Source organism: Homarus americanus, unplaced genomic scaffold (genome assembly GCF_018991925.1).
Source record: "Homarus americanus isolate GMGI-L3 unplaced genomic scaffold, GMGI_Hamer_2.0 scaffold26351, whole genome shotgun sequence".
In the NCBI taxonomy this organism is placed as follows: domain Eukaryota; kingdom Metazoa; phylum Arthropoda; class Malacostraca; order Decapoda; family Nephropidae; genus Homarus; species Homarus americanus.
The window spans coordinates 5,172,545-5,190,741 of NW_024724368.1; the positions used below are offsets into that span (position 1 = coordinate 5,172,545).

Consider the following 18,197-nt stretch of genomic DNA (forward strand, 5'->3'; position numbering starts at 1 on the left):
ACCCCTTGACCTACCCACATCAGTTACACCCCTTCAGGCTACACCGTATACATCGGTATTTATTGTTCCATAAGAATGGCTTCCACCGGACCACCACAAAGAAACCTTGCATTACCTGGACCCAGCTACCCTAAGCCAAGGAAGATACGACGTTCCCTAAGCTACGAAATTAAATACAAGATCATCCAAGAGTTGGAGAAAGGAACAAGACAGGTTGATCTCGCGCGGCAGCATGGTGTTAACGAACCTACGATCCGGACAATTAAGAAGGATGCAGCCAAGATAAGAGAGCACATGAACATCACAAAGTCTACAGGTGCTTCTATGATCAAGTACTGCCACAACCAGGTGCTTCTCAAGACGGAGAAATTACTTGTGAGCTACTTGATTCGTCAGGCGTGACGGAACATGGTGGTTGACACGCTCTCAGTTAAGGAGTACACACGTGAACTGTATGCTGCAGTGTCACGTAAGATGGGAATTGCAGAGCCCAAACCCTTCAATGCTTCCTCTGGGTGGTTGCAGAGGTTTAAGAAGAGGAACAAGATCACCAACATTAACATTGGTGGTGAAGAAGCTAGTGCTGACCGTATTGCAGCTAGGGATTTTCCTCCGTTTTGACGTGAGATTATGGAGGAAGGACAGTACACCGACGACCAGGTGTTTAACATGGACGAATCTGGTCTTTTTTGGAAAAAGCTACCTTCCAAGACCTTAGTTGTGAAGAATGCCAGCAAGTGTCGGGGTCAGAAGTTGCAAAAGGAGCGCATCACCGTCCTGTTTACCACCAATGCCTCCGGTACCTGTAAGCTCAAGTTATCGGTGATCCACACAGCACGCAATCCGCACGCCTACAAGAGCATGGACATGACCAAGCTAAATATCCACTGGATTACTGCACGTAAGGCATGGACGTTCTCTACTCTGTCCCTCTCCTGGTTGGTGACTGTTTCGTTCCCGACATGAAGAAATTCTGTGAGCAACAGAATGTTCCATTCAAGATTTTGTTGCTGCTTGACAACGCACCAGGACACTCATCCCTACTGGTGGATCGTCACCCCAACATAAAAGTGGTCTTCCTTCCTCCCAACATTACGTCATTAATACAGCCCATGGACCAAGAATTGATCTGTAATGTGAAAGCTGCATTCTCCGCAAAGAAGTTTAAGCTCCTGAACGACTACACCAACACCAAGGATGAGTTGCGTAACCTGGGTGACACCGATAGCAAGAGCGAAGACGACGAGGAACAACAGTTGGCAGAGCAAGAAGTACTTGCGAAACATTTTTGGAGAAAATTCAACGTCAAGAAAGCTGTGGACTTCTTGGTGGAGGCATGGGATCAGCTGTGTGTAGCAACGGTTCATCACGCATGGAGACATGTGTTGCAAGGTATTCCAGGTGGGAGGCAGAGTCAATCTGTGACTGGTGAGGTTCAGACTGTTGCAGTAGCAGTAGCAGTGGACCTTGCCAGAGAAGCTGCGCAGAGTGTTACAGCTGCTGGCTTCTCCGAGACCACCAACGACGACATCCTGGAGGTGATAAGGGATCCTGATGTGACTGCCGACGAGATGTTAGAAGATGATGACGTCAGTGAAGAGGCAGGTGGTGCGTCATCCCAAGAAGAAAGCGGGTTATCGCATAGTAATGTAAGGGGTGCCATCGAGTGTGTTGAGAAACTCAAGTTCCTCCTTTCCGACGACCCTGACGATAACCAGTATGAAGTCTTCACTACCCAGCTGTTGCAGACTATGGAGCCCTATATCAAGGTGTATCATGACAACATCAACACCAGCTGTCAGCAAAGCATTACCGAGTTCTTCGCCCTCAACCCACCACAGCCAGCCCAAGCCAGTGATAGTGACACAGACAGTGATGGTGACTTTGAGAGATTTGTCAGGGAGGCACCAATAAGTGTGGATGACAGTGATGATGACTCACCTGAGGGCCAGTAGCCTGCCCTCTGCCTTGGAACCAGCCTCCATTCCCGTACACCGCCCCATCTCTTCTACTAACGTAAGTGTTAAACCTAACCTTGTTTTTTCTAACCTAACCTACAGTATATTATTCTCTTATTAATTGTTCCCTTCTATATTATGTGTGTGTGCATACCATCATAAAGTTATGGTGCGTCCTTGAAGACGCATGGTAATTTTCAAGGTATATTTTTGTAATAAAAAGTGCGTCTTTCAAGCCGAAAAATACAGTACCTACTGTATACACAAGGAAAAAAATAAAAGCCCTTTCAGTACAGGAATCATCTTCCCAATAAATTATTAAAATTATCGAGCAAAATATTGTGGGATATTAACCACAAGTTTCTATACTTACCCCTAAGTAGAACCGAATGAGCTCCATTACTGGTAGAGCAGAAAACAATGCCATGATAACCAGGTTGTTCTGGAAGCCAATTTCTGCCACCTTAGCTTCAGGTTTTTTAGCTTCATAAACTGCAACCTGCTTCCACCACCATACAAATCTACAAATATAAAGTAAAATGGTGTCACAGTACACCCAAGAATTTTCCAAGAAATGTTTACATATAAAGAGGCACCTCATTTTATAATGAAAGGCCATTTTAATGTGTCCTAACAATGTTAAAAGGATTAAACATAAAATCTCATTTTATGTCAAGTGCAGCGTCTCTTAAGATTTCATAACACATGGAAAACCACTGGCAGAACTAGCTGTGGTAATAAGATACTCCATGATAGTTCAGCTACAGGTCATACTATTTATGTGAATGACATAATTACAGGAACACCCCAGTTATTGCAAGGGATGCATTCCTAAAGGCCACTGTGAAGACAGTAAAGCCTAAAATAACGACGGTAATGTGTCCTCCAATATTGCAGTGTACTGTAAGGTGAATCATCATATCGTGAAACATTAATCACCATTTCTTAACTTTTGTGTGGATTTTTACCCTCTTTTCCCCCCCAAACAATACAATTAATGAAAAATAAAAACAATATTCTTTAAATAATGTTCATGAATGCACCTTATACAATATAAATGAATAATAATCTCACACAAGAGGAGTTAAGACGGTACTGTTGTTGTCGTGTTTACACCCATAATGTCAGTTACCCACCTGAAACAAGAAAATAAGACCCTGGTGTTGCTGTTGTAAAATTAATGTAAAAAATATGTATGTTTAAATTAATGTTATCTAATGTACAGTAAAAGTAAACATTGATGTTAAAGAAAAAGAGAGTGATAGTGGAACGGCAATGTTTATTTGAGCCCTCAAGGAAACTGTGTCATTTATCTTAAGAATATGTACAAAAGATTCATTATTGTTTATTACTGAATATGTATTTGATTGAATTAATGTTTATACAGGGCGTCCTCGCTTAACGTTGGAGTTACGTTCCTGAAAACGCAATGTTATGCGTAACAATGTTAAGCGGATCAATTTTCCTCATAAGAAATAGATAAAATACGGGAATTACGTTCCTGAGCCTCCCTTTGCCCCATGAAAAAGTTACATATACAGAAAATCATTGTCATTTCTATAGAAAATAGTATATAGAACTACAGTACCAAGTTTGTATATAGAACTACTGTACAGTACTAAGTTTGTATTGGTTCTCACTGATGGGCGGAGGTGGTAGAGCGAGTGTGTGGTGGGTAGTGGAGCGAAGGAGGGTGGTGAGTCACTGAGACTCTGCGGCTGCCTTCTCCTCTGACTGGGGTTCCTCCGCTGCTGTTTGCTCCTCCTCGGTTGTTGGCGGGAATGTCTCGGCAGCAACCGTATCTGAACTAGCAGCTTCACCAGTCATCTTTATGTTGTGGAAGCTATACCAACGCTTAAATCGTTAAAACCAACCTCAGCTGGCCGAAGGTCTCTTCCTTCAATCCTTCACCCTCTTCTTCCTTTAAGTCATAAAACAAGGATCTGGCCTTATGCTAGATAACCATAAGGGTCACAGGTGCATTGCATTGATTCCAGTCCCCCATCCACATTGCCAGCATCTTTTTCACCTTTTCTATCACAGTGCTTCTAGTACGAGTCGTCTTAGTAGCACTCAGAGAAGAATCACTTCCAGCACTTAACTTAATCTTGTCAGCGTTGGTCCGGATAGTACGCACTGTTGTGAAGGTTAGACCAAGCACAGCCCCTATGTCCACAGCACATTCACCCTTTTCAAATCAGGTTAATACATCCATTTTCGTAGCAAGGGTAATGGTTTTACGTTGCCTCTTCACTACACTAGCATCAGTAGCACTTGATGGGTGCTTGGAAGCCATTTCGAATGGTTAGAGTACAGTTTTAGAGCAAAAGCACTTAAGTACACACGAATGATGTGAAGTCGTAACAGAGACTGGCTTCGCGTTGCTTGGGGATGCTGCAACGTTCCGAGAGTGAGGGCAGCGCACCAAGCCGAGAGAGCGGCCAGAAAGAGCGGGTGATGAGCCGTAGAAAGTAGGCCGTGACGACGCAAAATGACGTAGTATCGGATCACCGGGACGATAAACGAATATTTGGTCTTTTAAGTTCAGCAACATAGTACCGAAACAACGTTAAGCGAGGACTTACTGTACAGTATATGCGAAATGAACAATGCATTTAATTAATAATACGTAGAATATTAACACACACAAGAGGAGATGAGACGTCATTGTTTTCGTTCATGTTTACAACACCAGTGATGAATGACGATGGTTCCACTTCTACATAAGAAACTGAAGAAACAAGTCCCTGGTTGTTGCTGTAGTAAAATTAATGCAAAAAAATAATATGTATGTATAAAGTACTGTAATATTATTTAATGTTAATAAATGGAGCAAAAGAAGTAGCTAACCATTAATGGTAATGAAAAAACGAAATAGATTGGGAAAGACATCGTATGTAAGTTAGGGTGTGACAGTTGCCCCAACTTTGTCCTACAATACTGCTGCTGATGTAGAATTTGATGGTGTAGTTGAAGTTGATGGTTTAGGCCTGTTCAAATAATTAAGCTCGCGAAAGAACCTTGCACAGCTGCTTTCTTTTCTCATTATGCATCTTTATGTAGAGGTAATATGTGTTTTTCACGTCCCTGTTAATTTTAATGCTTCGTTCTATTAATGGATCCACTTCAGAAAATAATATGTTCATTGCTTGCTCCATATAATATCCACAGACTTCTCACCTTTTTCATATCGTTTTAACACATTTAGTTTCTCGGCTAAGCTTATGCTGTATATTAGTTCTGCAACTAATAAGTGGCTGGGCTGAAGTAAACACTTTGCTGATTTTTCTTTATTGAAGAAAGTTATAGTTACACAGGTACTGAGTTCAGTTGAGAGTAGATTGTACCTTCTCTGCAAAGGGAAGTGTCTTAGTGCACTTGTTATAGAACATTCAAGTGAGGTGTTCACTGGATAACAAGTGATATGAGTCTGCTCGCTCTCTCCTGCTCAGGCGTGAGGCTCAAGGATGAGCAGGCGAGATATTTGCAAAATCAGCTTGACCTCTCTCAACCTCTGATGAAGTTACAGACATCAGCATGTGTGACATGAACAATTACAGAGTCTGGTTGAATAACTTAAGTGAATAATTTGGTATTATACATTTAAATATTATACATTTGGGTGAATATTTATACAGTATAATACAAATGGTGCTGTTACACCCACCGCATCACGCTACACTTAAAATGTTGAGGATGGAATCGCGCTCTCGCCAACATTCGTATACAAACAGTGTTCCCCTATTCATCAATCGCGTTCCAACCAATTCGTGTTGACAAAACACACATTGTAGCAGAAATGACTGTATGCTGTGTAAGTTTAAATGCTTCTTAAATCGTTCATACCACCCACGACTTGCCACAAATGTTTCACTTTCAGCACTATCACATTTTTCTTGTTTTAAAGTTTCAAATAAACTTAAAACTTTTACCTGTATGGAGAGCAACGGACATTGAAAGTTTCATTGATGCTGACCCTCAATCCGCATGTTCAGCATTCTTCCCATATTTTCCATAATGCCACTTCTGTTACAAGTTAACTTCAAAGCAGATAGTAGAGTAACACTTTTAGCACATGATTTGATTTTTTCTGCATTCCCAAGAATTGCTCATACAGTTGTAGGCTGCAGACTGAGAACTCTTCCTATGTCTATAGCTCGTTTTCTTTCTTCAAATCTCTTTACCACATCTAATTTAACTTCTAATGAAACACTTTTTCTCTTCTTTATGGGACCACAAGTTGGAGTGGTTCATAATGTACATTTATCACTCAATGTTCCAGGGTTCAAATCAAATTATAATTGGTTTCTAAGTAAATGTTGGGAGAGCATCAACCAACCACCTAACAAATACTGTATACCACCCACACCGTGACTGACGCTGGTCACTTACACAGCCAGCTGTTATCACAGCTGACCCAAACACTGAGCAACTTTGTACTGAATTTGTAAAAAAAAAAATTGTACATTTACCATTTTAATTCTTTTTTTTCAACAAAGTTATAGCGAAACAGTGGTGTCTGAAACGACGTTAATGGAGGAATTGGTATTGTATTATTTAATAAATGCGGCACCTTTTAATATCATCTCAATAAAGGATTTTATTGTACTATACATAAATTCTTTGATCATTTGGCCAACTTACCTTGGATTAAAGCTTGGTGTAAAATTCATTACAGCTGACTGAGGAGCATAAGTTGTGGGTGAAGCAATAGCTGGAGGGTCAGTGTTGGGTGCTGGTTCGAAACTCTCTGTAAAAATTTCAAGAAATAAACAAATGCTCAAAGAATCACTTACAGTACAGCCACTACTCTATCACAAATTTCACAATCATGAAATAGATAAATCAGGGACCATTTTTCTATATACCATACACTATTACCTCTCTATACCAAAATAATTAGTGAGCAACCAGTTCCATATAAAATAAATCCAATTTTTTTTTCACAATACAGTACAGTAATTTCCTGTTCAGTGCTCAGGACAAGGTCCTAAATAATAAAAGATTAATCAAAACAATGTTCTAAAGTTCATATTAGAATCACAAGAAATAATGAAGGTATAAAGTGATGCACAGTCGTGTTGCACCTTATGCGGGGTTTACCCAAATATACCTATAAACAGCGCATTTGGCGACTTGGCTGGTTTTAGGCCTTTTTCATTTTAAAATGTGCTCCACACACAGTATGTGCCCCCCAAAAAATCTAAAATAATTATCATAGGTGAAAATGTAAAGGGAATTAATCATTATGTGTGTGTAGAAGCAGGTGCTGAGTGTGGGAGGGATAGAGCTAAAGGTGGCATTTCCTCACTCACTGCTCTGCTTTGCTTTTTCACAGTCTCCTGCTAGATGGCAACACAGTACAGTATTTTTCTTTTATTATTTTGTTTTATTCTTCACATTTATTGGTACAGTATACTGTATAAGTTTATCCACATGCATAACTCCCATGCATCCAGCTCACGACATAGATCAGGCAATCATCCAGCTCAGTAGACTCACAGACGTGTGTATTCTGTGTGGGAGGTGATCGTAAGTGTGGAAGCAGTGGGTTGTTTGTCAATAGTGCATCTGGCAACTTGGCTGGTTAGACCTATTTCAGCTTAAATGGTACCACACAACCCCCTCTGCTGTAAGTTTACTTTATCCTCTTTGTCACTGATTGTAAAGTTGATTTCAGCATAGAGTATTTAGGAAAAATATTAGAAGCAAAAAAAGCTAAAATTATACTGTACAATATACAGTAGTGCACACACTGCATCACAGCTCAGCTGGGATGCGCTGCCTTTACCGACAGACCCTTAGCAACTGTTGTGAAGTGTCAGTCGGCAATGGCACACAACCCATACCACCTCCCCTGCTGAGTACACATGGCTTACTTAATCTCATTACTGTACTTTTATTTTAAATTAATTAAAAACATAATTACACAATCCTGCTTACCACTTGGTTACTGCTTGTTTTGATAAACCAATACCATCTACAGGTAGATGAACCAACTACCATAATAACTCAGAGGTACTGGTATACCTTTTAGAATGTAAAAAAAAAAAAAAATTGCTATGATGAACAATAAAATTGATACATATCATATCATAAAATACAATAGTATCTATTTTATTTACAAAAATTAGCTTCTTCCACACTGAGGCCAGGCTGACTCAGAGATATGTGTATCACATGATGTCACATCGGGGGAGGGAGAGCACGGCTGGATTGCGAGTTGAAGATGCAGTTATTCCCACTGCCTCCTCATACATTCACTTGACACACATACACACCCATGCTCTTCAGTTTTTTATTTTATAGTTTTATATTATATTTTCTTTCTTTCTGCATCACATAAGAGTACAGTAATGTAATGATTTTCCAAAAATTTTACTTTCATTACATGTAAAAATGACAATATGCCATCTCACAGGCCACCTCATCCACAGTTTTTTCCCCTTCCCTGTGAGTCAAGCCTATAAACCAAATATTTATACAGCATTAATTATTGCATGCTCTTGTAGACACATCCGGGTATCCGAGCTTTCCTGGTACAGTTCACCCTCGAAGACCCGGACTAAAAGGGGGGGGAACACCTGTCCGGAAAAGCTGATTGTCCGAATCTTCCGACTAATGTACTAAATGCATAAAAACGATAAATAATGATATAAAAACACCAAAACTACAGTACATATTATCCTGACTATTGGGGTTAGTTACACAGATTTTTTCCTGTGAAAAAGCCATAATTTTGAGCAACATACTATTACTGTATTCATTTGTACTCAGGTATACTACACTAAAGGACTAAAAATTATTATTTTTTTTGCAAAATATGTAATGTCTATATTCAAATTTTTTGCTGTCCTGCAAGGATTCCAGTAATGCAAGTTATATTCTGCTAATTTTAGTTTGTGACATTTTATAAGATAAACACTTTAAGCCTAAAACTACCTTCACTCTGTTTTGGGAATGCTTCTTAGAGAGGCTTCTTAGCCCAGAACCCCCAAATTTGTTGTCTAAATCTTCCGAAATCCGGATTTACCGGGTCCGAATCTTTGAGGGTTTAATGTATGCAAAAACTTCATTGGTTGTGATGAGTTTGGTAATATTTCTCTAGACAAACAATATTTTCTACAGTATTGTCTCATAATATGTTTTTAGTATAATTAAAGCTTGCACTCACATTGATTTGTGTATAAAGTCGCCAGGCATGAACAGCTTCACCCATAGGGAAATTCCCGACAACTGCATTAAGTGCCATGTTATTTAACTCGTGCAGCAGCATCTTTGGGCTGAAAATTAAAACTGAACCCGAGGACTCACAGGGTTCACTCAAGCAGTTCATTTTGACTGCCGACGACACAGACTTTTTGAAATGATTATACCATTTTCTTAAATACAACCCCTCTGGCATAGTGAATGGGTAGAACAGCAAAAAGAAATGTGTAAAATGAGTAAAAAAAACATCTAGTGGAAGCTAAGTACAGTAAAGCCTCCGATAACAACGGTTCGACCAACAACTTTTCATATTTAAGACCCCAGTTAATTTAGGACCCAATTCAATGTACGTACGTCCTTATTTCATTCGTATTTACGACCAAAATATAATACAAATAAAATAAAATTACATTTTCATATAAATAATAATTAAATCCTGATATGTATTATAAAAAAAAAAATTACTGTATTAAAATGAAGAGCACCTGGTGCAAAGAAGCTGCCTGGCTAAAGAGTGGTAAACAACAGAAGAAGCTTGGTGGTCCCTTTGTTTTCATGCATCTGGAACAGGAACAGGAGAAAAGGTTTCTCAGGTTTCTTACAGCATTTTTGCATCCCTATTCAACATGATCAAGCGAGCAAGTGATGGTAGTGTTGTTTAAAAACCTAATAAAAAGTGTATAAGCTTAGCCAAGAAACTAGATATGTTAAAACGATATGAAAAAGATGCGAAGTCTGTGGATATTATATGGAGCAAGCAATGAACATATTTTCTAAAGTTGATCCATTAACAGAACAAAGCATTAAAATTTAAATAAATGCAAATGACCTACATAAAGATGTATAATGAGAAAAGAATACTGCTGTGCAAGGTTCTTTCGACAGCTTTATTATTCGAAGGCCTAAACCATCAACTTCAGATACATCATCAGATTCAGCATCAACTTCAGGTTCAGTAATAATTTCAGCAACAGCTTTATGGAAAGCTACAGCATCAGCCAGAGTTGAGCCTACAGCTTCAGCCAGAGTTGAACCTGATGACTTCGTCATCTAAGTAAAAACTCGCACAATATTCATTGGCTGTCCTTATGTTTTAGCCTTTACACCATTGGTGAGTTTAATTTTTGTTTTACATTCGTAAATATTATTTAAAACATATATGAACAGTAAATAAGTGTTGCTTTCATACTCATATGTAGAGAAATGATGATATGTTTTCACATGTACGCACTTACTGTTCATACGTTGGCGTTCCCAATCGTCTTGCTTTATTTCTTTACCATTAGTGGTTAGCTACTCCTAGTGTTCCATTTACTAATATTAAATAACATTACTTAAAACATACATACAGGTATTAAATTTTTTTAAATTAGGTTCACTACAGCTACACCAGGGTCTTATTTTCTACAGTTTCTCATGTAAAACCATCATCACTCACGAAAACAATGCCGTCTTGTCTCCTCATGTGTGTTTTAATATTCTACGTATTATTAATGAATTGCATTGTTCATTTCACATATATAAACATTAATTCAATCAAAAACATATTCAGTAATAAACAATAATGAATCTTTTGTACATATTCTTAAGATAAATTACTATGTTTCCTTGAATGCGCACGTACACATTGGTGTTCCATTATAATTCTCACTTTTTCTTTAATGTTAGTGGTTACTTCTACTGTACATTAAATAACATTAATTAAAACATACAGTCAACCCTCGCTTTACGCGGTCCCACATTCCGCGTTTCCACGTTTACGAGGTACCCTGCTGAAACAGGAATGCTCACATTCCCCGGTGCGTGTACCCCTTTACGCGGAGAGCGGCTGGCGAGCCGCGCCATTTTTGGATCCACACCTCCCGCCATCCGCCATGTTGTGTAAGCGGCGCGAGCAGGGTGCGCACAAGGTCGCCCAGTCATCAAAACATTACCGAGTTCTTCACCCGCCACCCACCACAGCTGGCCCAAGTCAGTGATAGTGATAATTATAGTGAGGATATGGACTTATATGGACTTTGAGGGGTTTGACAAAGAGGCCCTGCAAGCCTCTGTGGTGGATAGTGATACAATTGATACAAGTGATACAGGTGAGGGCCAATAATCTGCCCTCTGCCTCTGAACCAACCCCCCATCCCCGTGTGCCCAGCCATCTTTTCTACTAATGTAAGTGTTAAAAAACCTAATATTATTGATATTTCTCTTAATCATAAATTGTGTGTGCATACCATCATAAAATTAAGAAGTTATTTTTACTACAACGTAGGTATTGTGTCTGAAAAAGTGGAGTTTGGGGGTCGGCCCGGTCTCTATTTCAATTAATCCCATATGTTATGTTGTTCACTTTACGCGTTTCTCACTTTCCGCGGTACCCTGTGGGTTGAATTAACCGCGTAAAGTGAGGGTTCACTGAACATATTTTTTACATTAATTTAACTACAATAACAACCAAGGTCTTATTTTCTTCAGTTTCAGGTGGATAACTGACATAATGGGTGTAAACACTGACAACAATGCCATCTCTTATCCTCTTGTGTGTTTTAATATTCTACGTATTATTAATGAATTGTATTGTTCATTTCGCATATATAAAGATTAATTCAATCCAATACATATTCAGTAATAAACAATTAAGAATCTTTTGTACATAATTCAGTAATAGACTATTTTGAATCTTTTGTACATATTCTTAAAAAAAAGATAAATGACGAGGTATCCTTAAATGAGCACGTATATGTTGCCGTTCCCAATCCATCTCTTTCTTTTTTCTTTGCCATTAGTGGTTAGCTACTTCTATTGTTCCATTTATTAACATTAAATAACATTACTTAAAACATATACAGCTCCTCCCCGACTTACGACCTGCCTCATTGTCGTACCTAAATTTTGCCAAATTACGTATTTTCGAGTCCCAACGTCAGTACACAGACAAAATTTTCGTTTGAAATTTACTTTAAAATGGATGGCAAGCTTAAAAGTGAGAGTTTTGTGGTGCTGAGAAGAAAAAGAGACACCCATTTTAGATTTTCTATGTATTATTTAAGCATTTTCGACTTACGACCTGGATTTGGGTCCCTAACCCCGCCGTAAGTCGGGGAGGAGCTGTATATTCATTTTTTACATTAATTTTACTACAGCTACAACCAGGGTCTTATTTTCTTCATTTTCTCATGAAGAACTATCATCCCGGACTTCCGGCTGTAAACACAAACGAAAACAATGGCGTCCCATCTCCACTTGTGACCATATTATTATTCATTTATATTGTATAAGGTGCATTCAAAAACATTATTAAAAGAATAGAGTTTGCAATTTTCATTAATTGTATCGTTTTCGGGGGAAAAGATGGTAAAAAGCCACACAAAAGATATGAAAAGGTCACACTTGGGAATGCATCTCATTATTATTGCTTTATTTTAATGGTAATTAATGATTCGTGATACGATGATTCGCCTTACACTGCAATATTGGAGGACACATTACAGTCGTTATTCGAGGCTTTACTGTACTGTATAAGCTTCTGAATACAGAAGTAGAGAATATAAGTTCATTACCTTCAGAACTATTCAATGCATGTGAAATTGGGACCCCGACTATTCCAGTACCACCTGTTGCACTGAATATTTCTGTTCCTTCTCCAGCATCATGTTCTCCTGATGCAACAAATATTTCTGTTCCTTCTCCAGCACCATGTCCTCCTGTTGCACTGAATATTTCTGTTCCTTCTCCAGCACCATGTCCTCCTGTTGCACCAAATATATCTGTTCCTTCTTCAGGATCATATCTGCTATTAGAGAAACCCTGCAATAATAAGAAATAAAAATATAATACTAGGTGAACAGAAGCTATCTCATACTGTAGATTTCCATCATTCATTATCAGGTGATTTAGTGTTTTTATTCTTAAATTTAAATTTTATGAACTTACATACAGTGTGAATCACATGCTTAAAAGAACATTCAATAATATATTACTAAGGTGTGACAGCATGGATTATGGCCTACAAGAGTTATATCCCACCCTTTGGTGGACAATCTGTATATGTGGCATTATTGCAGTGATAAGTGAAACATGAATTTAAAAAAGTTACAACAGACATTTATTTATAAAGTAGCTCCTCAGTAATCACATGGATTCCATTCCCAAAAGTCCATACAGTATAAAGTGATATCCCTGTTAGCCAGAACAATTGGTGCAGAGCACTTCTGGGATTGAGAAATTTCCGGCTAACCAAACAACTTTCTCAAACCCGAAAAATTCGTTATGCCCAGAACCTTTTCCTGTTACTGCAAATAGTTTACCGAGTGTCTAGACTAGATATCTTGCACAGACAGACACTAGTCCACTTCCCCAGAACTTTTCAGGGTGTGGGGATGTTTTCCTCAAGTTTAAATTACCTGAGTCCGTATGCAGTTCTAGTTAAGTTAGAAACTCCATTTCTTTACTATAATAATCCAGAATAGTTTATCTAAAAGTTTGGTTACATAAATATATTAAAAAATTAAAAACCTATATGATACGGGTATGAATGAAGCTGTGTGTTACAACAAAGACTTGTATTTTCCACTCCCATGGAGCTGTAGTGGATCAGTGTCTCTCACATAACTGACCTGACCTGAGGTAATGTCAGGTGAAGGTAGGGTGGGGGATTAGTGGTCTCATATTACTGACCTTCTGATGGAATGTCAGGTCACCCTTTCTTGGGTGGGAGCTTAATGGATCTCAGAGACCCTGAAGATGTCTTGAGTAAACACAAATACTAAATTATTTTTAGGGAGATTATGATAAGTATAAGTAGAAATGAGCAAACTTGCATTCCTTCAACATTACGTTACATAACATTTTAAAATATGTAGTGAGAAAGCAGAAAGGTGTGGGTAATTGGAGAAATGTAGTAGAAGGGAGTGTTGCCAAGCGCTCATGAACTGCTGATAATTAACCCACTACCACGCAGTCACACACACACACGCATATTTGTCATACAATAAGACCGTCACTCCTTATACTTACTGTCCTAACTCCCATGTTGTGTGTGAGTGGGTGTTTGCACAAGGTGGTGCGATGCATCTAGTGTGGCAGCATTATGTTAGTGTTAAAGTGCAAGCACTGCTTATTTCCTATCATTTTCAGCTACCTCCGCTGGTTAGCCCCTGTGGCGAACAGGGAAGCAACTTGCATAAGTCATCCCCTGCCAGTACACAGCCTCTTCACCATCCAGACACCTGTTGTGCCTCCTTGTGGTAACACATGACAACTGGGTGCCTTATAGGCCCAAGCTAAACCAACAGGGGACCTCGGAGAAGCCCACTGGCATGTGAACACATCCTGGCGCCTACCAACCATTGCCCCACTGCCTTTCGGATTAACCTTGGTAGGTATAAGGCTAAGGGAGTAAACCCCAAATGAGAAATCTGCAGTGGAGCCCACATCAGGCAGACATGCTTACAGAGCTCCAATGAGACCCCAACGGCAGTATAAGCAGAAGAGGTGACCAACATGGGAACCCAAAGACTACACCAGTGGAAGAAGGCAATCCATGATGGACAGGCTACTAAGGTGAAACCCATCAAACTGGGCTCTCGGCAGTCCACTGCAACTCTCCCTCTCCCCAGTCATTGCAACACTTGCACCACTGAATCAGGAAAAGGGAGAGCCAAGAGGTGTGGTTGCAGTCTGTGCTTCTGCCTCACCACATAAATCAACTCACGTGTAGCCATCAACCAGCTCATCATACCTCTCATCATCATCAAACCCTTATACCCCAAAAGTCCTGTGGCGATGGAGACAGGCAAAGATGACCACTGGGAGTCTCTTAGTTACAACTCTGCACATCGGCAGCACAGATAACACGGTCGTTTATACACTGGGATCTAGGCAGCAGTGCAATACGGTCCTGTCTGTGCGGCTGAGCAGCCCTTTTGAGGAGCCATTCTGCTAACCCCACGTGGGGAGGGGGCTAGGAAAGGTGCCCTAAGAATAGCCTGCCTAAGAAACCAACCTGACTGGGAAACCACACCCAGTAAGGTCATCCTTATGCAGTCGAAAACATAATTATAGTCTCAGATCAAAACAAAAACAAACTATACAACCTATTATGATCGCTGCATGGAATGTCAGGGCCCTTCTGGATACTGACACGAATGAGCGTCCTGAAAGAAGATGTTATTTATGATTAAACCTGTAAGCCTAGTGCTTTTCCCCAAACGTTTCTCGGGAAGGTGAGAGGGAGGGGTGACAGTGACATGTTTGACAGTTGGCGCCTGTGGTGTGAAGCATATAATTGTTCATTTATGTCCTATAGATTGAGTTTTTGTTTTTTGCTTATAAAATTTAATAAAAGTGACCGGGGTGAATTTAATTTGCATTGCTGGAATTCTTATAAGAGAGTAATTAATCTGAATGTAAACATAGAAGAGATCACTGAATTGGCTGAGTACCTCCTTAGCTTATCAACTGATGTTCAAAACAAAACGTGATTTTCGTAAGGATTTCATTACTCAAATTTTTTTTTGTTAACCGAATTGAAGATTCTTATGGAAGGTAATTCGTTAACAGAAATTTCGTTAACCGAGGCGTTCGTTAACCGAGGAACCACTGTACGCCTAATAAACTCAAAGTGTTTGTTATTGATGTTTATTTGATATTATGCCCTTGTTTCTTTATTTATTTTATGTTCTAAATGTATTGAGTAAAACAAGTGTGAAAATCTGACGGCCGTGACCACTGTGATGCCCGTATCCCCCCTATTTACATTATTTCTTATGGGTGAAATTGCTCTGCTATTCGCAATTTCGATATTCGCAATGAGTTTCATGCCCGTAACCTTTGCGATAAGTTAGGCAGCCCTGTATTATTATTACATTTTCCCCCCCCCCAATGTGTGTCGGTGACCTGTGCCTGGGTGGGCTAATCCCCATAAAAAAATAGAATAAATAAAAAAATAAAGTGAATTTTTTGGTCCCAGTATTTTGCTGCTTATTGGATTTGTTCTGCTGACAATGTGCATATTATGGAAAGTTTAGTATTATCTGTTGACATGCAATGTGCTTCATGTGATAAATACACGATACTTAGCATAAATGCACATAAGTACAGCTCTTCCATGTCAGATGCTGTACCTGACATTTTGCTGGATACTTACAGTTACTTCAACTTTGGTGGATACTGTTTACCAACAATCCTTATTAGAATCTTACCTGAATGGTAGATGGAGTGAAAGCTATTCCGCCACCTGCTGCTACTTGATAAATACTTCCATTAACAGACTGCATATTTTCATCGAGTAAGGCTCTTTGGTCATCAGAGATCTCATACCTGTATGTTAAATTTCTGTAAAGAAGGATAAGAAACTCATATTTCTGGTCTTTTATACAAATTATGGTTTATTGGATTTACATAAATATTAATCTATTCCAGGGCCAATTCTCTCAACACTATATACAATATACATTATCATATACAGGTACATTAAATTATAGAATAAAGGGAATACCTATACAAATTACTATTATGATGTTCTTGAGAGTGGGATGAGCAAAACACATGGAGTTGAAAAACAATCATGAGATGATATATCCCCTAAAATTACCTTATTAAAGAAGAGACACATCTATGAAAAAATATACAGATCGATATGTGAGAACATACTTCACACTCCACTTCTCTCCCAGTCTCACAAGAGCTGTACACTGTTCGTACCAAAAAATAGAAAATTTATCTGAAATTAGTAGGAGAGATGATCTAACTCAAAAAATGAAATATATGAAAACATGAGGCACCAAAGGGTCTGTATTACTCAGTTGTAGCATAACCGTAATATAAATACTACATCAATGAGAGGAGATGGCTGATTAAACTGAATACATCAACCTGATTGCATGGCATATACAGTATATTATATAACAGAATGATTTTAACCTTAACAGAAGCATTTGTCAGATAATGTTTCTGGGTTTTTTCAAAATCAGACCAGTTTTAGTGATGTGAAGATATTTTGATGGGGGTGGATTTTTTGTTATGTGGTTGCATTTTACAATGTGTGAATATTTTGTTGTGCAACCATATTCTTTAAGTGTGATTATCTTATTGTCTGAATATTTTCCTATCCAGTAATACCCCGATTTACGCAATTTACGCGGAGGTACGCGTAAAACGAAAAACACGTAAATGGAATAAGAGAACATATGGGATTAATTGAAATAGAGACTGGGCCGACTCCCAAACTCCACTTTTTCCGACACAATACTTAATTGTAGTAAAATAAACTTCTTAATTTTATGATGGTATGCACACACAATTAATATTTAAGAGAAATACAGTCGCCAGGTTAATGTCCATTCAAATAATGGAATCAATTCACCCCCCCCCCCCTTCCAACGCTCGCTGGCTCCTCCCTCTCTGAGAAATGTTTGGGTGAAAACACTAGATTTTAAGGTATAGTAATAAATAATACCTCAGACTAAAGTTAGGATAATATAATTGACATTGCTGGATTCCTTGTAAGACCAGGAATATTTTGAATATGCACAATGCCATTTTTGGACCACTTGAGCCAGGAGCTTGAAAGCCGCTTTGATGATGACCAACAGGATGTTGTCCAGAGATGGGCAGCCATGCCTGAGATGGTGAAAAAAATTCCTGCCTGGAAAACTTCTTTCAGGCTATTCTGTAAAATATACGAAGAAGTACTTCCCAACTACCAGACGCTGGAAGCTGAACTTTGACTGTGGGACGAGAAATGGAATCAAATGGTCCCGAGAGTGAACCTCTCCTAGCAACAGTTGCTGAAACCTTATCTGAGTGTGATCCCATTATGTATAGTAACATTTACAAGGCAATGCAAGTGTTATGCGTCCTTCCCGTCACCACATCAGAATGTGAGAGATGCGTATCTGCGCTAAAAAGCCTGAAAACTTACACCCGCAGCACCATGTTGGAGAACAGACTCACAGGACTGGCACTACTTCACGTCCACTATAACAGAGAGGTAGATGTGGATGCAGTTATGAAGAGATTTGCTAAGTTGCATCT

At 39.0% G+C, this 18,197-nt stretch overlaps 1 protein-coding gene across 4 annotated transcripts in view; it reads right to left on the minus strand.

The window, feature by feature from the left end:
• The window catches only part of LOC121864209 (cholesterol uptake protein 1-like), a 93,427-nt gene that overhangs the window by 36,258 nt on the left and 38,972 nt on the right, over nt 1-18,197 (minus strand). For all 4 annotated transcript variants that reach the window (XM_042363245.1, XM_042363246.1, XM_042363244.1 and 1 more), the window contains 4 exons: nt 16,364-16,496; nt 12,722-12,968; nt 6,603-6,708; nt 2,332-2,479 (listed from right to left, as the gene is read on the minus strand). In XM_042363245.1, the coding sequence (XP_042219179.1) occupies nt 2,332-2,479; nt 6,603-6,708; nt 12,722-12,968; nt 16,364-16,496 (634 nt within the window). The remainder of the gene's footprint in view (nt 1-2,331; nt 2,480-6,602; nt 6,709-12,721; nt 12,969-16,363; nt 16,497-18,197) is intronic.